This window comes from Oreochromis niloticus, linkage group LG3, assembly GCF_001858045.2.
Source record: "Oreochromis niloticus isolate F11D_XX linkage group LG3, O_niloticus_UMD_NMBU, whole genome shotgun sequence".
Classification (NCBI taxonomy): Eukaryota; Metazoa; Chordata; class Actinopteri; order Cichliformes; family Cichlidae; genus Oreochromis; species Oreochromis niloticus.
The window spans coordinates 6,453,335-6,480,601 of record NC_031967.2 but is presented as its reverse complement, the minus strand read 5'-3'; the positions used below and the strand labels follow the sequence as shown (position 1 = coordinate 6,480,601).

The window sequence follows — 27,267 nt, the reverse complement described above, 5'->3', positions numbered from 1 at the left end:
TCTTCATGTTTAATTTAAAAAGTCCACTTATTCAATTCAAAGACATAGTCAAAGACAAATTTATAAGAAAATTATCTTGTTTCTTTTTACAGAATCTAGTATCTAGTATCCATATATATATATATATGGATACTAGATACTGTTATTACCTGTAGTCTGTGAACTTGTGTAGTATGTGTTTTTGAACAGGCTAAAGTTATCTCAAGTTAAAAATGGTAAGTTGTGAATGTAATGGAAAAGATGATCATTTGACGATGTTTTCCTAAATTTAACGTACACTGAGAGGGTGACCCAAGTTACTGGGACTACAGATTAGCACTCCTTTGTTGCATCTAGATTGGACCCTTGCAGTGGCCAGGATAAAAAAAACTTCAGCTGAAACTTAGAAAAACAGGCAGAAGAACATGGTTTCTTATGTGACATTGGTCTTGTCAACATATTTTTGTCACCAAACATTTTAACTTGTTATAATGTACATGTTTTTGCTCAATATTGCCTTTTTGTCTGGTTTCTCCCAGCTGTGTTTCCCTCCTGTCTCCCATTCCCTGATTGCTCTAGTGTGTATTTAATCCTGTTTTTTCCTTGCTCTGTTTTGCATCTTACCCTCTTTTTTGCTGTGTGTTTTCTTGTTGTGTTCCTGGTTGTTTTTTCTAGCTCACGTTCCTTAGTTTTTAGTTTCTTGAGTTCAGTTAAGTTTCTAGCTCATGTTTGAGGTTTTTGGTTTGTTTTGTAAAGTTAATGCCTTGAAACGTGTTTTCAGTGAATAAAGCTGCATTTTGAGTTTAAGTCCATTCTCTGAGAGTCCTGCATTTGGGTCCTGCCTCTTACCTGCTACACAGCCTTTTTCATGACACATTGTTTAACTGGTACACTTAATTCATTACAAAATTGTACCTTTCATATTTTCAAAAAGGCAAAAGCCTTATATGTTATAAGAAAATGACTCTGGGCTGTATTTCTGTGGTGAGGACAGTTATGAAAAGTTTATAGTTTATGGTGCAACAACTTTAAAGGTTCAAGGTAAGATTGTTTTTATTTTTTCTCTATTGATTCATTAGCAATAATTAAGATATGTACTATTTGTAGTACCTGTCAAAAAAATAAGAATAGTCTTATTTATTGTTTCCATTATTTATTTTTATTAAATAATGTATTTATTTCTCTTTCTTGTAGAAAGTAGATCACAAAATCCATCCACTATGATCCTGGGCAGTTTAACTGTTTTCCTTCTACTGGTCATCATCGGTCTGATTTTCAAGATCAGGAAATTTCATACAGGTATTGACTTATTTAAACTTAAACTAAACATGCAAAGGTTTTTAGTGAATACCTGACAGATGTGGGTTTTCTATCAAATAGCTCAAGATGATGGACAGAATCCACAACGCAGTGAGGTAATCTGTTTTAACGGTAGATTCAGATTGATTGATTTATATATTGTCCGATTCATTCATCTATTAACATCCACTGGTCACCAGCAATCAGTCTTGGGTTGTGGTAACTGAATAAATTTGTACATCTTTACAAACTAAGAGCTACAGCGTTTCAAATGAAACATTACAGTCTTTCTGTCATCTGTTTTCTCAATAGGGCAGAATTTTGTCTAACCCTACACATCAGTCTAGTCAGATTGTATCTGACCTAGTGGATGTTAAGAGATAAATAAATAATGTGCAGGATTAGTGACTTTGAACATTTTCATTTACAGAATTTGGACTCTGATGCCATGAACTATGCAGCACTGAGTTTCCCTCACAGAGCAAAAATCAGAAGGCCTGTACCACAGAGAGAGCTGGAGCCAAATGTTGTGTACGCTGCTACGAGATAGACTCACAGGAAAAGTAACACAAACTCTCTCTCACACATTTTATGTTACTTGAGACAAAAACAGTGTGTCTGATGGTTGATGGGGGACGAGCTAGTGAGGACTTTGATGTATAGCTTAGAGTATCTTATAGTGAAAGTGAGTGAGGCTCTGCTGCGGTGTAATAGTAACACAGATGTAGTTTACCTTATTTAACAGGAAGAGACAGTGACTGTGGTCTGACAGTCAATGAAAATCTCATCGCATCTCTTATGCTTATTTTACAGGCATTGTTGCTGGTAAAAGTCCTGCACCATTTTACAAGCATGTGAGGCCAGACTCTGCATCGGGCTTTTTAGACTAAGAATTCGGTTGTTTGGTTGCTGCACTTTGTTGTTTCGTCTTGTCACTGTGACATCTGCTACAGTCTCTTCTCTTGGCAGTGAAAGCTCTAATTAATTAACTTAAATCTTAATACAAGATCATTGATATAATCACACAAAATCTCATTAAAGCTGATGAAGTCATAAAAATTTGTACTTTTTTCTGGTTTGCTCACAACTTATGTGTAAAAACTGAAATGAACTACCATTCTGTATGAACAGATATAATATCTTTATAGATGAATTCTGGCTAATCCTTTGTTAAAATGAACCACACAAAAGTAAATTAATTAAAATGTGATTACAACCTATATTAAAACCAAAAGACAGCCGTGTGGTATGTGGAGCTGTACTCACAGCTAGAGATGTTTGCCTGCGACCATATTAGCAATTTATTCCAGAATCCTCTGCTGTTCAGTGAGTTGAGCCCAACTATATCTAGCCAGTATCTCTTCACCTAATGTTATAGGGCAGGGTCATTTCCCACTAAAGAGATGACATTCCATTTAACTATAGCCAAACTTGGCAAACTGTGATTTAATGCCAGGCCTCCATCCCTGACTGCTTCCCATTCCACATGGCACTCAACCCCTAAGATACCTTGTCCAGTTTGTTGGCCCACAGTGTGGGTCCATGTCACTCTTTTCAGGGTGTATCCAAATATGTGTTTCCCTTCAAGCTCAGCATCAAAAACAGCAAAATCACATTTTCAGGTCTATGATTACTGTGATACTGTCAAAGGAGGAAACACCTCAAATCCGATGAAACACCTGGCGACGCATAGTGTTATTTTTAAAAGCCGAGAAATGCGCCGTATTTGATAGCTTGCTGCGAGACCTCACACCGTGCACATCTACTGCGGGTGTGGTGCCTGTTATCGGACCTGGAGTTAGCAACATCCCCCAAGAACCCGAAGATTAGAGTCCTGGCCCCTAGCCCTGTCAGCGTAGCAGAAATGATGACGGATGATGATGGCAGCAGCAGCCGTTCTCCTCTGCATGAGTAGCTTAATGTTGTTCGTGTGTAATTCACGCTGAGTAGGCTAACCACATTATTACATTAATGCATGTAAGGTGAACTAGCAAACACCGTCGTAGTTACATGCGGCTGTCTTCTTGTTTGATGGCAGATACTCCCTTCACCCTGGCCAAAAAGGCTAAAATGACCAAAGAAAAAGTGGAAAACAGTTAAACATGAGAGGTTTTTGGACAAAGTTTGTGTTTTTTCCATTGTTTAAGCACTGCTTCCAGCCAAGAGTGAGACCATATATGCCCTATAGCTGCAGAAAAGGCTAACATTGTTATCTTTTTACAAAAAAACAGCTGAACATGAGAGATTTTTGGACCAATTTTGTGTTCTCCATTCTTTAAGCACCGGTTTGAGCACCGGTTAAGCACCGGCACCGTTTCAAAAGTACCGGTTTGGCACCGGTATCGGATAAAACCTAAACGATACCCATCCCTAGTGGAGACTGATTTGACTTAGACAGAAAAGCTGTTCAGAGTGTGTTTTTCATCTGTGCTAAGCACACATAGGCCAGGTCACATGATGCTGGTGGTAAATTACATTTACATTATTTCACTGCACTCCAGATTACTGGTCACACCTAACTTCACAAACTCGCTTCACTGCTATCAGTTATAGTAAGGTGACACGTGCACAGCCTTTAGTCTGCTAAAAAAATGTTTACATTTTAAGATGTGAAATTAGATGTCAAAACCACATCAGGGGAAAGCTTCACAATTAGATACATTTGATCTACTAAACCTCACTTGCATTATCACGGCCAAGCCAGTCATGAACTCTCAAGTCACTGTGCATTTATTGAGCTAGTAGTTTAATATATCATAATATATCATTAACTTTAGCATCACTGCACAGGTAACTCCTAATAAAATACTAAGTTAACTTGTGGATATAAACGTGGAAATATGAGAATGGGACCCAAGAGCAGACTCAGTACATGAGTTGAACTATTTACAAGGTTTATTTACAAAATGTGAACTTAGACAAGAACATGGCTAGAAACTGAAACCTAAACAGGGGACCTAGATCTGAAGAAGGGCAAGGGGGGAGAAACGTTTAAACACAGGGAGCACACAGAGAGCTCTACAACATAGTAGAGTGCGGTTATTTGGCAGGAAGGCTAGGGAATGACCAGCAGTGGGTGTGCTTACTTGACCATCCAGAGTGTAGTCCTGAAGGTAGGATGGAGGCTTGGCTGGAGCACTGAAAGACTTGGAGGGTCCCTACGAAGCAGGATACAAGCGACAATGAAAGATGAGCAGCACTGTGATTTCAAGTGCACAGAGTGGAGGCTCACTGACTTGAAGAAGGCGGCCAAAAAGATGATTGGACTGGAGCAATGATGTCAGCATTGAGTTTTACAGTGTGGGAAAGTGGAAGTGAGATAAAGAGTAGACCGGCAACCAAACACCTGGGCGGGCAAAATGATTAATTAAAGAGCTTACTTATTAAAAATACACATAAACTTTATGTCTGCAGACAGATGTGAAGTGAACAGTCTGCACAAAACTTGTGAACAGTAACAAAACCAGCAACTGAATAATGACTGTGCACTGTAAAATCTAATATTGTGTTTAATTAAAAATATTAAATAGGCTGAACTCAATTTTTATCAATTTGTTATTAGAACTCAATTTAAATAAGTTACCAGTACTTTTTATGCAAAAACGCTGATAAACTCCATTTATTTGAGTTGTCTTAACTTACAAAAACTAAGTAAGCCGGAAGTTTTGCTTCTCAGTGCGGAAGGATGAAAGATGTGTTTTGAAAATGCCACGTGACTACCGTCCTCCTCCCTCTCGGATCAGTCCGCATGTTCGCGGTGCATTTTTTATGGAATATGTTGCGCAAACCTGGAGAAGCGTCAGCTCAAGATATTATTGTTGTCATTGCTGTGGATCTTTCTGATACACTGACTTGGTGAGTAAATGTTTACTCTTATTCAAACTGATTTGTGGCTTCTCTTAGTTTAGCACCAGGTTTAAAATCTTGCTAGCTAGTTAGCGTTAGCCTAGCGTTGCTGCTGCCGCTGGGCTCATGTTACTTAAAAATTAACACCACAGCCTTAAAAACCTTAAATAAAACTATGTGGTGAAATTTTCTGTTGATTGTTTGAAATAAATAAGTGAGATAAGAGCCCAGACAAAATTCTTCGGGAGGTGCAGCCGTTAGGGGTGGGGTAGGTGTGGGATGTGGGGGTGGATAACAGAGCTCTCCGAAAACGTGGAAGCACTTTTGCAAATATGTGATATTTTGATAAATTAAGTAGATATTTGAGCATTACATAGCTACATTCTCGCCTGAAAATATCTTAAAAGGTTATTTTGTGACCCAGAAAGGGTAGTCTGGGGAAAAGGAGGATCGCATTTGTCGGCCACGGTTGTCGGAGCCTGTGCGTACTTGTAAGCGCGGCAATGGCGGAGGAGCGCCGCTGAAAAACTTATTACTTTTTCTGGGTCACAAAATAAACTTTTAAGATATTTTCAGGCGAGAATGTAGCTGTGTAAATTTCAAATATCTGCTCGATTTATCAAGACATCACATATTTGCAAAAATGCTCCGACGTTTTCGGAGACGTCTATTTTTTTTTCTTTCATGCTTTGTGGCAGCTTTAGAACATCTGTGGCATCTATTAATGTCAAATCTAGCCTTTATTTAACAACATAAGCAAACTCTATGTTACAATGATTGCACAGCCATTAAGGATCAAATCAATGTTCTGTTTTTTCTCCCTCTGTTTGCTTCTTACTGTCTTTGAGGCTCGGGACCAGCACTCCTGCTGTTGGACAGAAAGACATCAGTAAGTATTTTGGTTTTCCAATATATTAGCAACTGTCAGTGACATTTATATTAATCAGGCTGAACTTTAATCATACTTTAGATCAGCCTGTTTTACTTATTGTTTTATTTGTGCTTTGGTTTGGGGAAGTTGTTTCTTTACTGATCTTTTCCTGTCTTCTGTTATTAGACTTGAGATATGACTGCACTATGCTGTTGCTGGTGAGCACAGTTAATTCTGCAAGACATGCTGTGTAAGTAAACAAACAACAACAGTTTGGTCTGCATTTCTTGAAAGATCACATCCCCCAAACTTAGTTTAGAGGGTCTACACTGTATATAGTGAAGTCTGCAAGTTTTCTAACAGCAAAATTTGTTTTGTGCCCAAAATCATTTTGCACATCATTAGAATGAAAGTTATTGGCCATGTTTGCATAGCCCTTTTTAAAATGATGCTTTCATGACATTATTGTATGCTGGGTGGTGGTCACTATGCAGACTGACAATTGGGACATTGAATGTCACCCCTCTGGTGGGGAGGGAGCCTGAGATTGTCTAAATTGGAGTCTGTTCTATACCAAATGCAGAAAAAAATGTTTTAAGAAAGCAATTAAGTTCATGTTCCAAAATATATGATTGTTTGCTCGCAGGACAACAGGAGAGATGAGTCCTCCGTCACAGATGGTGTGGTCAGTGAAGATGGTCGCCTGCAGGTTCAAGCTCATTGCATCTCCAACCCACATCCACTGCCACTGCACTTAAGGGAAGTTAAAGACTTTCTTCTGCACCTACATTTGGATCACCTCGATCCATGACAGTCATTCAGGCAGTAATGCCTGGACTGGAAACAAGCATCCTTAAAATAATACAACATTGCAGCTCATGTGTTGGAATGGAAAACAAATGTGTTGTTTAAATTAGAGACTGCACTTGTGACAGAACAACAAATATTTTATTTTGATTATATAAGTAATGTAAGTACAAAACAAACTGTGGTAGGCCTAAACTTATTTTCAGAATAATTACATCTGAGACTTTGTTTCATTGTAAGATTATAACAGTGATGGCAATATAATTGTTTGTTGTTCAGCAGAACATGTCCAGTATGTTGGCTGTTATACTTTGTTGTGTTTGAAAATAAAAGTTGGGCTCATTTTAACATCATTACAAAAAGTGTTGTTAATTATTTTTAATCATATTCAGGTTACCACAAATTGTTTTTTCATTTAGTTGAACTTAACATGTTTGTCAGTAGGTAAACAATTAGTATTGTACAGTCAGAAATATCAAGTTATTGTTAATACTGCAGACTTGCAATGTATAAGTTGTCCTAACAGTCATCTTAAGTAAGCTTTACTTAGTTTTTTTGAGGCAACGAGTTTCCATAATTTTTTTGAGTTCTGGGAACTAACAAGGCTGTACAGTGTACTCAAAATGAGTAAGTTGCCCTAACTTGGTCATCTTATGTAAACTTGATCCAATTTTTTTGAGTTCTGGGAACAAATGAGCTTGTACAGAGTACTCAAAGTAAATAAGTTGACCTAACTTAGTCATTTTTAGCTAAGCTTTACTCAATTTTTTTGAGGCAACGAGTTTCCATAATTTTTTTGAGTTCTGGGAACTAATTAGATTTTACAGTGTGATAAATATTCTAATACAACAACAAAGAATATATAATACTGTATAAATTTACTGACATGTCTTTCGTAAACAGTCAGCCTTTTGTAGAAACCTTAGTTACATGAAAAATGGTATCAAACTGAATTTTAATGAAAACCAGTTTTTCTTCCTCAGTGTCAGTTTGCACTCATGCTCCTAAAAGCACCGTCACTGTCAGTCTGACTAACTGTACATATAAAAACACAGCCCACCTCTTTACGTACAGATCACTTTTACTGAAGCACAGTTCAGTTAGTGACATTGAGGTGGTGCTTGTCACAATGATGAACATCAAACCAGTTTTACTCTGCACCTTCAGTAAGTACATCTGTCACTTTTTTTTACATTTACTTCTATACAGTAATCCAGCAGAACTGAACCTTACGTACATGTCATTAATGCTCGTTGTTTGTTCCAGGTTGGATCTCTGTCTTAGCCTTCGAGTTTCACTCTGTGGAGGTTCAGCCTGGTGAAGAAGTCACGCTGCAGTGCTCCAACCTTAGCAGTTATCCTGTTCACTTATTCTGGTTCAGAAAGACAGACAGATCCAACACTAGCAGGATCTCATCTATGGACAGCCCTGAGAGCAATGCGACTTTCTATGAAGGATTTCAAAATGGCAAATTCAACATGACATCCAACACCTCTGTGCTATTTCTTGAGATCAAACAAGTGGATTCATCTGACTCTGGGCTGTATTTCTGTGGTGAGGACATTTCTGAAAAGTTCATAGTTTATGGTGCAACAAATTTAAAGGTTCAAGGTAAGATTGTTTTTATTTTTTCTCCATTGTTTCATTAACAGCAATTAAAACATGTACTATTTTTATTACCTGTCAAAAAACTAAGGATACTCTTATTTATTATTCCTATTATTTATTCTTATTAAATAATGTAATTTAGTTTTCCTTCTTGTAGAAGGTAGATCGAAAAATCCATCCACTATGATCCTGGGCAGTTTAACTGTTTTCCTTCTCCTGGTCATCATCGGTCTGATTGTCAAGATCAGGAAACTTCAAACAGGTATTTATTTATTTAAACTTAAACTAAACATGCAAAGGTTTTTAGTGAATAACTAACAGATGTAGCTTTTCTATTAAATAGCTGAAGATGATGGACAGAATCCACAACGCAGTGAGGTAATCTGTTTTAACCGTAGATTCAGATCGATTGATGTATATATTGTCTGATTCAGTAATTCATTGATTAACATCCACCGGTCACCAGCAATCAGTCTTGGGTTGTGGTAACTGAATAAATGTTTACATTTTTAGAAACTAAAACCCCTTTTTTATTTACAGAATTTGGACTCTGATGTCATGATCACTGCAGGGCTGAGTTTCCTTCCCAGAGCAAAAGTCAGAAGGCCTGTACCACAGAGAGAGCTGGAGACAAATGTTGTGTACGCTGCTACGAGATAGACTCACAGGAAAAGCAACACAAAAGCTCTCTCACACATTTTGTTGTTACTTGAGACAAAAATAGTGAGACTGATGGTTGATGGGGGACGAGCTAGTGAGAACTTTGATGTATAGCTTAGATTATCTTATAGTGAAAGGGAGTGAGGCTCTGCTGTACTGTAATAGTAACACAGATGCAGTTTACCTTATTTAACAGGAAGAGACAGCGACTGTGGTCTGACAGTCAATGAAAATCTCATCTCATCTTTGAGGCTTATTTTACAGACATTGTTGCTGGTAAAAGTTCTGCACCATTTTACATGCATGTGAGGCCAGACTCTGCATCGGGCTTTTTAGACTAAGAATTTGGTTGTTTGGTTGCTGCACTTATTTGCTTCGTCTTGTCACTGTGACATCTGCTACAGTCTCTTCTCTTGGCAGTTAAAACTGTAATTAATTAACTTGAATCTTAATACAAAAATGCATGTATATAATCACACATAAAATCTAATTAAAGCTGATGGAGTCATAAGAATTTGTAATTTTTTCTCGTTTGCTCACAACTTATGTGTAAAAACTGAACTGAACTACCATTTTGTATGAACAGATATCATATCTTTATTGATGAATTCTGGCTAATCCTCTGTTAAAATGAACCACACAAAAGTAAATTAATTAAAATGTGATTACAACCTATATTAAGACCAAAAGACCACCGTGTGATATGTGGAGCTGTAATCGGAGCCAGAGATGTTTGGCTGCAACCATAATAGCAATATGATTGCCAGGCCTCCATCCCTGACTGCTTCCCATTCCACATGGCTCACAACCTCTAATTTACTGTGTCCAGTTTGTTGGCCCACAGTGTGGGTCCATGTCACTCTTTTCAGGCTGCATCCAGATATGTGTTTCCCTTCGAGCTCAGCATCAAAAACAGCAAAATCACATTTTCAGGTCAATGATTAAAATCACTGTCAAAGCTGCTGTTCTGCAGAAAAACCACAGGGTTATAGCAATACTCATCCAAAAAATGACTTATTTTACGCCAAAGAAAATCTTTTCCTAACCTGTTGTGTAAAGCCAATGAGGTCAGAAAAACAATTCAACAGTTTAAGTATATTCACGTGTGTTAGTAAAAAATAATAATAGTTAAATTAACAATTTTAAGAAAAGGGGAAGAAAGGTGATTTAAGTGACTTTGAATATGGCATGGTTGTATGTGCTAGACACACTGGTCAATGTATTTTAGTAATCTGCTTATATATAACTAAATAACCACACCTTTCAGTCAAGATAGAGTCAGTCAGAGGAGAGGTAGAGCGATAAGGAGAGAGAGACAGATAGAAAGTATTGAGCCAACCAGGAATGACAGAGGGACTGTTAACTGTAGATTGATTCTACCAGGTATGTAAGTTTCTTCACCTATTTAATGTACAACCAGACATGTGGCCGTACAGTACACACACACATTAAACCAGTAATGTAATGAATTTGATTGCTTTCCCTATGAAGCTGATAATTGATATTTTTAGGAGCAGTTGCACTTTTCTGCTTATTAGTCTAAGCATCCAAGCAGCCATTGGTCAAGCAGTAATGCAAGGAATGATACTGAACCTTTAGTTCAGTTCACACATCAGAAAAACAAAAAAAATTGTACTCAATGAAGACACATCACTATATTTCTTATAGTGCAATAAATGGACATATTTCAGCTATAAGTGTCATGGTCCCTGACTGTTTTTCTTCTCTCTCGCTATCTCTACTGTCTCCTCCTCGCCTGGGCAGAGCTCACTGTGGGCTTCTGTTTTTGGCCAACACACCTGGAAGCAGGTACTCACCTGTGGCTCATTATGCTACTAAAAGACGTGGGTGTTGTGCTGGGAGGGAGCGCTGTCGCCTGAGAAGGAGACGTTATAGACCATCTCTCCCTTCTTTAATCACTGGAAATGTAAGATCGCTGCCCAATAAGATGGATGAGCTCACATCGCTAACCTAGTCTCAGAGGGAGTACCAGCAATGTAGCATCATGATGCTAACGGAGTCCTGGCTATCACCGCTAACTCCGGACACAATTGTGACGCTACCTGGATTTCAGCTGCTCTGGGCGTACAGGACGAGCGACAGTGGTAAGAGGAAAGGAGGGGGACTGGCAGTGTTTGTGATCGACAGATGGTGTAACCCTGGGCACATCACTGTGAAAGAACAACTCTGCAGCAGAGACATTGAGCTGTTAGCCATTAGCATGCATGAGTACTACCTGCCCCGGGAATTCTCGCATGTTATCGCGATAACAGCGTATGCCCCCCTCGGCCAACTCAGATGCAGCCTGTGACTCTCTCCACCCTGTGGTCAGCAGACTGCCATCCCAATGTCTGAGAGCCCTTCTCCTAATATCAGGGGACTTTAATCATGTCTCACTGAATTCCACACTGCCCACCTTCACCCAGTATGTGACCTGCCCGACCAGAGACAATAAAACACTGGACTTACTGTACGCCAACGCAGAAGAGGCATACAGTTCATCACCTCTACCTCCCCTGTGCAGATCTGATCACAACCTGGTGCACCTTGTCCCTGTGTATGAGCCCTTAGTGTGCAGGGACCCACCAGACACCCGCAAAGCGCAGAGCTGGTTGGAGGAGGCTCCTAAGGATTGTTTTGAGTCTACTTTGTGGGAGGTGATCTGTGACGACCACGGAGAGGACATCGACAGCCGGCAGTACGGACTATATTAACTTCTGTGTGGATAACACCGCACCCACCAGGACTGTGCGGTGTTTCTCTAACAACAAACCTTGGATTACCCCAGACATTAAAGCTGTCCTCAAGCAGAAGAAGAGGGCCTTCAAATCCAGAGACAAGGAGGAGCTGAAAAGGGTGCAGAGAGAGCTGAGAAGAATGATAAGGAATGGGAAGGACAGCTAAAGGCAGAAAATGGAGAACCAGCTTCAACAAAACAACGTTGGCAAAGTCTGGAGAGGCCTCAGAACCATCTCAGGCCACAAAGGTCAGAACTCTCTGCCCGGAGGAGATGTGAGGTGGGCAAATGATCTGAGTCATTTGTTTAACATATTTGATTCATCCATGAGGCAGTCTTCAACATCGGCTGCAGACTCACCCACCCCCACTGCTGCTGTTCCACCTCTGACACCTCAGACACTTCACACCTCCTCTACTCACCCTGCTCACCACTCCCCACCCCCAACAACAGCATCCAACACACATTTAACACAAGGCTCCAGCCTGTCTCTCTCAACCACCCAGGTTAGGAGAGAACTGAGGAGGATTAAAGCCAGGAAGGCAGCGGTCCAGATGGCATCAGCTAAAGGGTCATCAGGCTAACTGTGTGGGGTGATTGAGCACCTCTTCAACCTGAGCTTGAGGCTGGGAAGAGTCCCAAAGCTCTGGAAAACCTCCTGTGTTGTACCAGTGCCAAAGATTCCATGCCCCAAGAACTCAGCAGCTACAGGCCGGTGGCTCTGACATCCCACCTGATGAAGACCCTGGAGCGGCTGGTCCTGGCTCGGCTTCGGCGCCTGGTGAGCTCATCCCTGGACCCACTTCAATGTGCCTACCAGCCTGGCATTGGAGCAGATGATGCCGTCATTCACCTCCTACATTTTTCCCTCTCTCACCTGGAGACCACTGGGAGCACTGTGAGAATCATGTTCTTTGATTTCTCCAGTGCCTCTAACACCATTCTTCCCACGGTCATGAAGGACAAGCTGGAGAACTCAGGAGTGGACCATCACCTCACAACATGCATACTGGACTACCTCACCAACCGACTACAGTACGTAAGAACTCAGGGCTGTGTGTCGGACAGGGTCGTCTGCAGTACGGGGGCCCCACAGGGAACGGTTCTGGCGCCGTTCCTCTTCACCATCTACACTGCAGACTTCTCCCACAACTCCACCCAGTGCTTCCTGCAGAAGCTCTCTGACAACTCCGCAATAGTTGGCCTCATCACTGATAGGGACGACAGGGAGTACAGAGAACTAACCCATGGTTTTGTGGACTGGTGCCAGCAGAACTACCTCCAGATCACCACTAGTAAAACCAAGGAGCTGGTGGTAGACTTCCGGAGGCACAAACATCCTCCACTGCAACCACTAAACATTCAAGGCATGGACATTGAGACTATGGACAGCTACAGGTACCCTGGTGTTCATCTGAACAATAAACTGGACTGGACTCATAATTCAGATGCCCTCTACAGAAAAGGGCAGAGCAGGCTGTACCTGTTGCGGAGACTCCGGTCTTTTGGAGTGAAGGGCCCACTCCTGAAGACCTTGTCTGACTCTGTGGTGGCCTCAGCCATCTTTTACGGTGTGGTCTGCTGGGGTAGCAGCATCTCTGCTGGGGACAGGAAGAGATTGAACAGGCTGATCAGAAGGGCCAGCTGTGTTCTAAGATGCCCTCTGGACCCAGTGGAGGTGGTGAGTGACAGGAGAATGGTGGCTAAGCTGTCATCCCTGTTGGACAACATCTCCCACCCCATGCAGGAGACTCTGACAGCACTGAGCAGCTCCTTTAGTGGCAGGCTGCGGCACCCACGATGTGGGACAGAGAGATTTCGCAGGTCTTTCTTCCCCACTGCTGTCAGACTCCACAACAAAGACTTCAACTGACCAAACACACACATCCAGACATGTGCAATAACACTAAGTGCAATACTCTTTTCTAGCATCGTTGTGTTATACTCAGTTGTATATAGAATTTTATTTTATTTTATTCTGTTGTGTACAGTTGTGTACAGTATCTTATTCTTATCCTATTCCAGTCATTTTCTAATTTTTGCTATGTAACTTTGCACTGTCCACTTTCTGCTGTAACAAAACAAATTGTTACAGTGTGTGTGGAATTTCCCTCACCATACCCCATGGAACCCCTGAACTCCCTTCACATTCTGTATATACTCACTCTGTGTTTTTTAAATAAACCATCTTTGCACTTTTCCTCAAATCTGCGCCTGAGTCCATTCAGTCAACCATGACAATAAGCCATCTTCAGCAAAAAACAAGGCAAACAGCCAGGACAATATGAAGACTATGAAGACCAGATGACTTCCGAGCACTAACAAACAAAAAGAACTTGAATTGCGTCACAGAACGCATCCATGAATGACCCACCGCAAAATGTAGCTCATAAAAAATAAATTTAACAAAGAATCATGGCCAAAAACTCAATATAATAATCTACAGATATGTGGCGAGGTGTAGGGAGCTTGCAGCTGCAGGGAAGGCGAACGGACCTAAGCAGCATCCGCAATCACGCCTCACTAGCTTAAAAGCTGAACTGGATCCTGCAGTGTTGTTGTTGGTATGTGTTCGGCTGGCAGCTGAAAAGTTGCAACTGTGTGTGTGGTAAAAAAGAATGCTGAAAAGCATGGAAATGTGGATGAATCTGCCGTGTCAGTATTACAGTGGTGCGTCCCCATCCTGGATATTATTGTACACAGTTCTAATGCACATTGTATCCTGAAAACAGAAAAAGAGAAGGTGAAAGAGACCCCAAAATAGTTTTTGTCTTTCTATTGTGATCTTGGTCTCAGAATTCTTACATCCTCTAATTTAGGTTTGTTTTTGTGTCGAAACAAAGAAACAAACAGGTCTGTTTAAACTGATCCAATCCAGGTTAAAACTGCACTGAGAGGAAAGGTTTACTCATGAAGTATTAAACAGGCAGATGTACATACATACTAATAAGGACTGTGTATACTGTCATTTATGGTTGATATGAGCATGGGACGTGTTATGGTCACTATGCAGCTGCTACTTTGATCAGAGACAGTGGAGACTGAGTTGAGTCTGTTAGAAGAGCTGCTCAGAGTGTGTTTTCCCTCTGTGCTAAGCACACATAGGCCAGGTCACATGATCCTGGTGGTAAATTACCTTCACATTATTTCACTGCACTCTGCAATACTTGGTCACAGCTAACTTCACAAACTCGCTTCACTGCTCTCAGCTATAGTAAGGTGACACGTGCACAGCCTTTAGTCTGCTATTGTTTTTTTACATTTTAAGATGTGAAATTAGCCATCAAAACCACACCAGGGGAAAGCTTCACAATTAGATACATTTGATCTACTAAATCTCACTTGCATTATCATGGCCAAGCAAGTCATTAACTCTCAAGTCACTGTGCATTTATAGAGCTACTAGTTTAATATGTCATATTATATCATTAACTTTAGCATCACTGCACAGGTAGCTCCTAATAAAATACTAAGTGAACTTTTGGATATAAAGGTACTATCATGAACTGGTGGAAATACGAGAATGGGACCCAAGAGCAGACTCAATACAAGAGTTGAAGGTAGGATGGAGTCTTGGCGGGAGCACTGAAAGACTTGGAGGGTCCCTATGAAGCAGGTTGCAAGCAAGCATGAAAGATGAGCAATGTGATTTCAAGAACACAGAATGGAGGCTCACTGACTTGAAGAAGGCGGCCAAAAAGATGATTGAACTGGAGTAACAATGTCAGCATTGAGTTTTACAGTGTGGGAAAGTGGAGGTGAGATAAAGAATAGACCGGCAGCCAAACGCCAGAAAAGCAAACGAGTGATTACAGAGGTTAGTTATTGAAATTACACATAGACTTCATGTCTGTAGACAGATGTGAAGTGAACAGTCTGCACCAAAAATTATGAACAGTAACAAAACCAGCAACTGAATAATGACTGTGATAAATATTGAATACTACAACAAAGAATATTTAATACTGTATAAATTTGCTGACATGTCTTTTGAAAAAACTTTACTTGAAAAATGGTATCAAGCTGGATTTCAATGAAACCCACTTTTTCTTACTCAGTGTCAGTTTGCACTTGTGCTCCTAAAAGCACCGTCACTGTCAGTCTGACTAACTGTACATATAAAAGCACAGCCCGCCTCTTTATGTACAGATCACTTTTACTGAAGCACAGTTCAGTTAGTAAAATAGTAGTGTTGTGTGTCACAATGGTGAACATGAAACCAGTTTTACTCTGCACCTTCAGTAAGTACATCTGTCACTTTTTTTTACATTTACTTCTATACAGTAATCCAGCAGAACTGAACCTTACGTACATGTCATTAATGCTCGTTGTTTGTTCCAGGTTGGATCTCTGTCTTAGCCTTCGAGTTTCACTCTGTGGAGGTTCAGCCTGGTGAAGAAGTCACGCTGCAGTGCTCCAACCTTAGCAGTTATCCTGTTCACTTATTCTGGTTCAGAAAGACAGACAGATCCAACACTAGCAGGATCTCATCTATGGACAGCCCTGAGAGCAATGCGACTTTCTATGAAGGATTTCAAAATGGCAAATTCAACATGACATCCAACACCTCTCTGGTATTTCTTGAGATCAAACAAGTGGATTCATCTGACTCTGGGCTGTATTTCTGTGGTGAGGACAGTTCTGAAAAGTTCATAGTTTATGGTGCAACAAATTTAAAGGTTCAAGGTAAGATTGTTTTTCATTTTTTCTCCATTGTTTCATTAACAGCAATTAAAACATGTACTATTTTTATTACCTGTCAAAAAACTAAGGATACTCTTATTTATTATTCCTATTATTTATTCTTATTAAATAATGTAATTTAGTTTTCTTTCTTGTAGAAGATGGATCACAAAATCCATCCACTATGATCCTGGGCAGTTTAACTCTTTTCCTTCTCCTGGTCATCATCGGTTTGATTGTCAAGATCAGGAAACTTCATACAGGTATTTATTTATTTAAACTTAAACTAAACATGCAAAGGTTTTTAGTGAATAACTAACAGATGTAGCTTTTCTATTAAATAGCTGAAGATGATGGACAGAATCCACAACGCAGTGAGGTAATCTGTTTTAACCGTAGATTCAGATCGATTGATGTATATATTGTCTGATTCAGTCATTCATTGATTAACATCCACCGGTCACCAGCAATCAGTCTTGAATTAGGTTTGAGCTATGTTGCTGAAAATGTACATTTTTAGAAACTAAAACATCCACACATCAGTCTACACAGATTGCTTCTGACCTAATGGATGTTAAGAGATAAATAATGTGCAGGATTAATGACTTTGAACATTTTCATTTACAGAATGTGGACTCTGATGCCATGAACTATGCAGCACTGAGTTTCCCTCACAGAGCAAAAGTCAGAAGGCCTGTACCACAGAGAGAGCTGGAGCCAAATGTTGTGTACGCTGCTACGAGATAGACTCACAGGAAAAGCAACACAAAAGCTCTCTCACACATTTTGTTGTTACTTGATAAAAATAGTGTGACTGATGGTTGATGGGGGACGAGCTAGTGAGGACTTTGATGTATAGCTTAGATTGTCTTATAGTGAAAGTGAGTGAGGCTCTGCTGCAGTGTAATAGTAACACAGATGTAGTTTGCCTTGTTTAACAGGAAGAGACAGCAACTGTGGTCTGACAGTCAATGAAAATCTCATCTTATGTCTGAGGCTTATTTTACAGATATTGTTGCTGGTAAAAGACCTGCAGCTTTTTACAAGCATGTGAGGCCAGACTCTGCAGCAACCAAACATCCAAATTCATAATCTAAAAAGCCGATGCAAAGTCTTGCCACTGTGACATCCACCTGTCACAGCTACAGTCACTTCTCTGGGCAGTTAAAACTCTAATTCAATGAACTTGAATCTAATACAAAAATGCATGTATATAATCACACATAAAATCTCATTAAAGCCGAAGCAACAGACTTGCAGGTTGTAATAAAACAGAAGTCACCAAAATGTGTTTGAGTTTTTTTCTGGTTTGTTCACAACTTATGTGTAAAAACCAAACTGAACTACCATTCTGTATGAACAGATATAATATCTTTACTGATGAATTGTGGCTAATCTTCTGCCTATTGTAAACTCCATGAAGAGAACCTCACTGTTATTTTTTTAATAGCTTCTGAAAACTGGAATTTTCAGAATAACCTTGCCATCAAAGCTAGCCTTTTTGCCATGAAAGCCTTTTTCAATTTTCAAATTCCATTCCACATGGCACTCAATACGATATTGTGTCCAGTTTGTTGGCCAACATGTGGGCCCATGTCACTCTTTTCAGGCTGCATCCAGATATGTGTTTGCCTTTGAGCTCAGTATCAAAAACAGCAAAGCAGCATTCCAAGTACAGCGATTAAAATCACTGTCAACGCTGCTGTTCTGCAGCAAAAGCACAGGGTTATAGCAATACTCATTCAAAAAAGGACTTTTTTTTACCCCAAGCAAATCTTTTCCCAACCTGTTATGTAAAGCCAATGAGCTCAAAAAAAAAACAGTTCAACAGTTTGTGGATGAAGGAACATGGAAGCAAGCATAGTTAAGAGCAATATGAATTGCTTAGTATGAGTACAGCCTTAATGTTTGCCAAAAAGGCACAAAAGTGGCTTAAGACTGTCAAACTTAGTCCTAGGGTGAGTCAGATGGTCTGCAGGGGGGAGGAGAAGTGAGTGAGATACATATGCATATCACACTACAGAAAGATGCAGCACAGTGACAACACAGCTGAGATCACAAGGTCATAGAGCTTTATAGAAAAGAGTAAAGACTTTGTAAAAACCAACATAGAAAGTCTGTCTCTTTGCTGATGTGCTGAAATGAGCAATAAAGGATCATTGAAAAAAAGTTGAATCAGTAGAACAATGTCAGCAGTGTTTTCCTTTCTTTTCTTTTTTCTAAAGTTATGTAGTCAAGTTTTAGGATAAAATGCATAAAACTGATTTCATTTAACTGTTAATTTTGTTTAACAGTGACTGTAAGAGCAAAATACACAGGGCGCAGCTTTCTTTCCTGGCCGTCATGAACATGCTACGGATTGTGCCCCTCCACCCATCATCTTCTGCCGTGGTGACAAAATGGTGCATCAGCTTTTTATCAGAGGTGGCTAGGGATGGGTACCGGCATCGTTCTGACATAGATGGTAGTGACCAGACCGAAAAGCAGTGCACATTTCGGTGCTTTATTTCGGTGGTTCTTTATATTCTTGAGATGCCATACACTTTGGATTCTAGCCAATCATTCTACCTTTCCAAGGATAGTAGGCGGGCCCAAGGACGTATGTTCTTTTAGAGCAGAGCTACAGATTAAAACTGCCCAAGGCGAAGCTGTCAAAAGTCTTGCTGTACTTCACAGCAAAAGATGCAAACTCAGCAGCCTGCAACAAATGCTTTAAGCTGATACTGTGCAAAGGAGGTAACACCTCTAATCTGATGAAACCCCTGCAGATGCATAGCGTTTTTTTAAAAGCCGAGAAATGCACCGTATTTGATAGCTTGCTGCAAGACCTCACACAGAGCACATCTACTGCGGGTGTGGTGCCTGTTATCGGACCTGGAGTTAGCAACATCCCCCAAGAACCCGAAGAGTAGAGTCCTGGCCCCTAGCCCTGCCAGTGTAGCAGAAATGATGACGGATGATGATGGCAGCAGCAGCCGTTCTTCTCTGCGTGAGTAGCTTCATGTTGTTCGTGTGTAATTTACGTTAAGTAGGCTAACCACGTTATTAAATTAATGCACGTAAGCTAAACTAGCAAACACCGTCATAGTTACATGCGGCTGTCTTCTTGTTTGATAAAAGTGATAGCATATATGCCATATAGCTGCAGAAAAGGCTAACATTGTTATCTTTTTACAAAAAAAACAACTAAACGAGAGGTTTTAGGACAAAGTTTGTGTTTTCCATTGTTTGAGCACCGGTTCCAACCAAAGGAGGTATGTTGTATCAACAGAAAAGGGTAACTTGGTTATCATTTTGCAGAAAAAAAGAGACTGCTAAAAATAAAAACATAAGAGGTTTTTGGACAAAGTTTGTGTTCTCCATTCTTTAAGCACCGGTTTGAGCACCATTTGAGCACTGTTTAAGCACCGGCACCGTTTCAAAAGTACCGGTTTGGCACCGGTATCGGATAAAACCTAAACGATACCCATCCCTAGAGGTGGCGGGGTAGACACCTGGATAATAGACGCAGTTATCACAGGTCGAGTGCCCTCACCAAGTGAACTCTGCATTTCCTGCTGGGTAATACTAACAGGTTTAGATATTAGGACTTTTTAAACAAAGACATGATCCAGACTTCCTGTATTGGGGTGCTGGTTCACAGATCGGCACTCTTAAACAGAGAGTTGGCAGAGCAGGTGAAATATCTCATTTCACTGACATCAAACAGAGTCAATGCTAGAACTGTCTGAAACAAAATATAAAGCCTACAGTAAAGGTTCACAGGGGTTTCTGTTACAGACACAGACTTCTTTAATTTGGCCATGTTTAATATTAATTTACTATATTTAATATCAACACTAATGTATACACATTAAGAAAAGACACTCACTTACTACTTTGTAGATATACCTGTTAAGCTGCTTGTAAGGACTAATATCTAATCAGCCAACATTGCATGCATGGCCCATGGCCGCCACCAGATATAGGCATATAGTCAAGGCAACCTGTTGAAGTTTAAAGGGGAAGAAAGGTGATTTAGATGGCTTTGAATATGGCATGGTTGTTGGTCCCAGACAGGCTGGTCAATGTATTTCAGAATTTGCTTATATACAACTAAATAACCACACCTTTCAGTCAAGATAGAGTCAGTCAGAGGAGAGGTAGAGCGATAAGGAGAGAGAGACAGAAAGTAGTGAGCCAAGCAGAAATGACAGTGGGACTGTAAACTGTAGATTGATTCTACCAGCTATGTAAGTTTCTTCATCTATTTAATGTACAACCAGACATGTGGCCGTACAGTACACACACACATTAAACCAGTAATGTATTGAATTTGATTGCTTTCCTTACGAAGCTGATAACTGGTATTTTTAGGAGCAGTTGCACTTTTCTGCTTATTAGTCTAAGCATCCAATCAGCCATTGGTCAAGCAGTAGTGCAAGGAATGATACAGGTTAAAAACCTTTAGTTCAGTTCACACATCAGAAAAAAGAAAAAACAAAACAATGTACTCAATGAAGACACATCACTATATTTCTTATAGTGCAATAAATGGACACATTTCAGCTGTAAGTGTCACGGTCCCTGTGTCTGCCCGGCCGGCTCAATAAGGCTACAGGTATTTGTTATTGTTTTTCTTCTCTCTCGCTCTCTCTACTGTCTCATCCTCCCCTGGGCGGAGCTCACTGTGGGCTTCCATTTTTGGCCAACACACCTGGAAGCAGGTACTCACCTGTAGCTCGTTATGCTGCTACTCCCGGCAAATTTTTAAGGCAGTGGCTTAAAAAGTTGTACTACTCAAGTTAGTGTAGCCCAGCTCAAACCTACTCTCGTGTTTCCTTGTGATATTCCTGGTCCTGATTTCTCATCTGTTCTATATATAGATTTCCTGGTCACACCCTGGATTCTCGTCCCTGGATTTCCTGAGTGTGAGTGAAGTTGCAAGAGATGAGTGGCGTGGCCAAAGAGGAGCGTGGGAGCATATCGGAGAATGTGTGTGGAATTCTCTTCACCATACCCTGTGGAACCCTGGAACCCCTGAACTCCCTTCACGTTCTGTATATGGTCACTCTGTGTTTTGTAAATAAACCATCTTTGCACTTTTCTTCAAGTCTGCACCCGAGTCTGTTCAGTCAACCTTGACAATAAGCCATCTTCAGCAGAAATCAAGGCAAGTAGCCAGGGCAATACGAAGACCAGATGACTGTTTGTTTGTGACTTCCGAGCACAAACAAAAAGGAGTAGAAAGCATCCGTGAATGACCCACCTCAAAATGTAGCTCTTAAAAAATAAATAAAATGAATTTAAGAAAGAATTGTGGCCAAGAACTCATATATATAATAATCTACATATTATTATATATGAGGATGTACATACATATTAATAATGACTGTGTATACTGTCAGTTAGGGTTGATATGATCATGGAACTTGTTATGGTCACTATGCAGCTGCTACATTGTTCAGAGACAGTGGAGACTGAGTTGAGTTAGTTAGAAGAGCTGTTCAGAGTGTGTTTTTCCTCTGTGCTAAGCACACATAGGCCAGGTCACATGATGCTGGTGGTAAATTACCTTCACATTATTTCACTGCACTCCAGATTACTGGTCACACCTAACTTCACAAACTCGCTTCACTGCTCTCAGCTATAGTAAAGTGAAACTTGCACAACCTTAAGTTTGTTATTTATTTATTTTTTACATTTTAAGATGTGAAATTAAATGTCAAACCCACACCAAGTGAAAGTGTCACAATAAGATACATTTGAATCTACTAAACCTCACTTGCATTATCATGGCCAAGCTTTCTGTCATCAACTCTCAAGTCACTGTGCATTTATGGAGCTACTGGTTTAATGTACAGTGGCTTGCAAAAGTATTCGGCCCCCTTGAACTTTTCCACATTTTGTCACATTACAGCCACAAACATGAATCAATTTTATTGGAATTCCACGTGAAAGACCAATACAAAGTGGTGTATACGTGAGAAGTGGAACGAAAATCATACATGATTCCAAACAATTTTTACAAATAAATAACTGCAAAGTGGGGTGTGCGTAATTATTCAGCCCCCTAAGTCAATACTTTGTAGAACCACCTTTTGCTGCAATTCCAGCTGCCAGTCTTTTAGGGTATGTCTCTACCAGCTTTGCACATCTAGAGACTGAAATCCTTGCCCATTCTTCTTTGCAAAACAGCTCCAGCTCAGTCAGATTAGATGGACAGCGTTTGTGAACAGCAGTTTTCAGATCTTGCCACAGATTCTCGATTGGATTTAGATCTGGACTTTGACTGGGCCATTCTAACACATGGATATGTTTTGTTTTAAACCATTCCATTGTTGCCCTGGCTTTATGTTTAGGGTCGTTGTCCTGCTGGAAGATGAACCTCCGCCCCAGTCTCAAGTCTTTTGCAGAGGTTTTCTTCCAAGATTGCTCTGTATTTGGCTCCATCCATCTTCCCATCAACTCTGACCAGCTTCCCTGTCCCTGCTGAAGAGAAGCACCCCCAGAGCATGATGCTGCCACCACCATATTTGACAGTGGGGATGGTGTGTTCAGAGTGATGTGCAGTGTTAGTTTTCCGCCACACATAGCGTTTTGCATTTTGGCCAAAAAGTTCCATTTTGGTCTCATCTGACCAGAGCACCTTCTTCCACATGTTTGCTGTGTCCCCCACATGGCTTGTGGCAAACTGCAAATGGGACTTCTTATGGTTTTCTGTTAACAATGGCTTTCTTCTTGCCACTCTTCCATAAAGGCCAACTTTGTGCAGTGCACGACTAATAGTTGTCCTATGGACAGATTCCCCCACCTGAGCTGTAGATCTCTGCAGCTCGTCCAGAGTCACCATGGGCCTCTTGGCTGCATTTCTGATCAGCGCTCTCCTTGTTCGGCCTGTGAGTTTAGGTGGACGGCCTTGTCTTGGTAGGTTTATAGTTGTGCCATACTCCTTCCATTTCTGAATGATGGCTTGAACAGTGCTCCGTGGGATGTTCAAGGCTTAGGAAATCTTTTTGTAGCCTAAGCCTGCTTTAAATTTCTCAATAACTTTATCCCTGACCTGTCTGGTGTCTAAATCCAATCGAGAATCTGTGGCAAGATCTGAAAACTGCTGTTCACAAACGCTGTCCATCTAATCTGACTGAGCTGGAGCTGTTTTGCAAAGAAGAATGGGCAAGAATTTCAGTCTGTAGATGTGCAAAGCTGGTAGAGACAAACCCTAAAAGACTGGCAGCTGTAATTGCAGTAAAAGGTGGTTCTACAAAGTATTGACTCAGGGGGCTGAATAATTACGCACACCCCACTTTTCAGTTATTTATTTGTAAAAAATGTTTGGAATCATGTATGATTTTCGTTCCACTTCTCACGTGTACACCACTTTGTTTTGGTCTTTCACGTGGAATTCCAATAAAATTGATTCATGTTTGTTGCTGTAATGTGACAAAATGTGGAAAAGTTCAAGGGGGCCGAATACTTTTGCAAGCCACTGTATCATTACCTTTAGCATCACTGCACAGGTAACACCTTATAAAAATACTAAGTGAACTTTTGGACATAAAGGTACTGTCATGAACTGGTGGAAATATGAGAATGAGACCCAAGAGCAGACTCAATACATGAGTTGAACTATTTACAAGGTTTATTGACAAAATGTGAACTTTAACAAGAACATGGCTAGAAACTGAAAATTACACAGGGGACCTACAGCCCAGGAAGATCAAGAGCAGAGAAACGCTTAAACACAGGGAGCACACAGAGAGCCAAGGAATGAAGAGATCTGCAACAGAGTAGAGGGAGGCTACTGGGCAGGAAGGCAAGTGAATGATTAGCCGTGGGTTGTGCTTCCTTGCATATTGGAGATGGTGAGTCCTGAGGGAGGTGAGAGTGTTCAGTGGGGTGAGCACAGTGAAGGAGGATATCCAGTCCCAGAGGATGGTCTGGACACCTCTGGCACACCCTAAAAAATCTCCAGACTCTCCCATGGAATATGAAGGGTACACTAACAACTATAAATGATGTGCACAGCATTTCAAAAAGGACAGGTCATTAGAAGACACTGAACATCATTTATTAATAAACAGAATTCAATGGTGGTATTTTGCAATTAGACTCCAGGCCTCATTACAGCAGAACTAAATCAAAGTGGGGTTTGGAATTAGGACAGGGCCCTCCAAGTGTAGCGCTGGAAGTAGGATAGAAGCTTGGCTGGAGCACTGAAAGACTTGGAGGGTCCCTACGAAGAAGGTTGCAAGTGAGAATGAAAGATGAGCAGTTTGATTTCAAGTACACAGAATGGAGGCTGACTGACTTGAAGAAGGCGGGTAAAAAGATAATTGGACTGGAGCCCTGATGTCAGCATTGAGTTTTACAGTGTGGGAAAGTGGAGGTGAGATAAAGAACAGACCAGCAGCCAAATGCCGAGAAAGCAAACGAGTGACTAAAGAGCTTACTTATTTAAATTAAAATTGAACTTTGTCTGCAGACAGATGTGAAGTGAACAGTCTGCACCAAAACTTATGAACAGTAACAAAATCAGCAACTAAATAATGACTGTGATAAATATTTGAATACAACAACAAAGAATATCTAATACTGTAAGAATTTACTGACATGTATGTGGAAACAGTTAGCCCTTTACCCCAAAACTTATATGAAAAATGGTATCAAACTGGATTTTAATGAAACCCGGTTTTTCTTACTCAGTGTCAGTTTGCACTTGTGCTCCTAAAAGCACCGTCACTGTCAGTCTGACTAACTGCACATATAAAAGCACAGCCCGCCTCTTTATGTACAGATCACTTTTACTGGAGCACAGTTTAGTTAGTGGCATTGTAGTGGTGCTTGTCACAATGATGAACATGAAGCTAATTTTACTCTGCACCTTCAGTAAGTACATCTGTCACCTTTTCGCATTTACTTCTATACAGTAATCCAGCAGAACTGAACCTTTAGTACATGTCATTAATGCTCGTTGTTTGTTCCAGGTTGGATCTCTGTCTTAGCCTTCGAGTTTCACTCTGTGGAGGTTCAGCCTGGTGAAGAAGTCACGCTGCAGTGCTCCAACCTTAGCAGTTATCCTGTTCACTTATCCTGGTTCAGAAGTACCAACAGACCCAACGCTAGCAGGATCTCATCTATGTTGAGCCCTGAGAGCAATGTGACTTTTCATGACGGATTTCAAAATGACAAATTCAACATGGCATCCAACACGTTTGTGCTATTTCTTGAGATCAAACAAGTGGATTCATCTGACTCTGGGCTGTATTTCTGTGGCGAACTCAAGAATGAAACGTTCATAGTTTATGGTGCAACAAATTTAAAGGTTCAAGGTAAGATTGTTTTTTATATTTTCTCTATTGATAAATTAACAGCATAAATTGAATTAAGATATGTACTATTTTTTGTACTTGTCAAAGAACTAAGGATACCCTTATTTATTATCCATTTCATTTATTTTTATTAAATAATCTAAAAAAAAATGTCTTTCTTGTAGAAGATGGATCACAAAATCCATCCAGTATGATTCTGGGCAGTTTAACTGTTTTCCTTCTCCTGGTCATCATCGGTCTGATTGTCAAGATCAGGAAACTTCATACAGGTATTTATTTATTTAAACTTAAACTAAACATGCAAAGGTTTTTAGTGAATAACTAACAGATGTAGCTTTTCTATTAAATAGCTGAAGATGATGGACAGAATCCACAGCGCAGTGAGGTAATCTGTTTTAACCGTAGATTCAGATCGATTGATGTATATATTGTCTGATTCAATCATTCATCTATTAGCATCCACCGGTCACCAGCAATCAGTCTTGAATCAGGTTTGAGTTATGTTGCTGAAAATATACATTTTTAGAAAATCAAAGATCCAAATGAATTTCAAATGAAACATTACAGTCTTTGTGTCGTCTGTATTCCCAATAGGGCAGAATTTTGTCTAACCCTACACATCAGTCTAGACAGATTGTATCTGACCTAGTGGATGTTAAGAGATAAATAAATAATGTGCAGGATTAGTGACTTGGAACATTTTCATTTACAGAATGTGGACTCTGATGCCATGAACTATGCAGCACTGAGTTTCCCTCACAGAGCAAAAGTCAGAAGGCCTGTACCACAGAGAGAGCTGGAGCCAAATGTTGTGTACGCTGCTACGAGATAGACTCACAGGAAAAGCAACACAAAAGCTCTCTCACACATTTTGTTGTTACTTGATAAAAATAGTGTGACTCATGGTTGATGGGGGACGAGCTAGTGAGGACTTTGATGTATAGCTTAGATTGTCTTATAGTGAAAGTGAGTGAGGCTCTGCTGCAGTGTAATAATTACCTTGTTTAACAGGAAGAGACAGCAACTGTGGTCTGAGAGTCAATGAAAATCTCATCTTATCTCTGAGGCTTATTTTACAGACATTGTTGCTGGTAAAAGTCCTGCAGCTTTTTACAAGCATTTTTAGCTTTTTAGACTATGAATTTAGTTGTTTGGTTGCTGCAAAGTCTTGCCACTGTGACATCCACCTGCCACAGCTACAGACTCTTCTATGGGCAGTTAAAGCTCTAATTAATTTTGAACTTGAATCTAATACAAAAATGCATGTATATAATCACACATAAAATCTCATTAAAACTGAAGCAACAGACTTGCAGGTTGTAATAAAACAGAAGTCATCAAAATGTGTTTCAGTTTTTTTCTGGTTTGCTCACAACTTATGTGCAAAACTGAACTGAACTACCATTCTGTATGAACAGATATAATATCTTTACTGATGAATTGTGGCTAATCTTCTGCCTATTGTA

General features: G+C 40.2%; 2 protein-coding genes across 2 annotated transcripts in view; both read left to right on the top strand.

Annotated features, from left to right (window-relative positions):
* LOC100704358 (uncharacterized) overlaps positions 1 to 17,735 on the top strand; it is a 36,539-nt gene extending 18,804 nt beyond the window's left edge. Inside the window, exons 3-5 of the mRNA XM_025905999.1 lie at positions 1,174 to 1,278; positions 8,754 to 8,788; positions 17,118 to 17,735. Of these exons, the coding sequence (XP_025761784.1) occupies positions 1,174 to 1,278; positions 8,754 to 8,788; positions 17,118 to 17,237 (260 nt within the window). The 3' untranslated portion in view covers positions 17,238 to 17,735. The remainder of the gene's footprint in view (positions 1 to 1,173; positions 1,279 to 8,753; positions 8,789 to 17,117) is intronic.
* A 7,549-nt stretch (positions 17,736 to 25,284) lies between these two features.
* LOC100695047 (uncharacterized) lies at positions 25,285 to 26,667 on the top strand. Its single transcript, XM_013274514.2, has 5 exons — positions 25,285 to 25,358; positions 25,457 to 25,801; positions 25,966 to 26,070; positions 26,152 to 26,186; positions 26,514 to 26,667. The coding sequence occupies exons 1-5, from the start codon at positions 25,322 to 25,324 to the stop codon at positions 26,631 to 26,633; spliced, it is 642 nt and encodes a 213-aa protein (XP_013129968.1). The 5' UTR covers positions 25,285 to 25,321; the 3' UTR covers positions 26,634 to 26,667.
* The last annotated feature ends 600 nt before the right edge of the window (positions 26,668 to 27,267 follow it).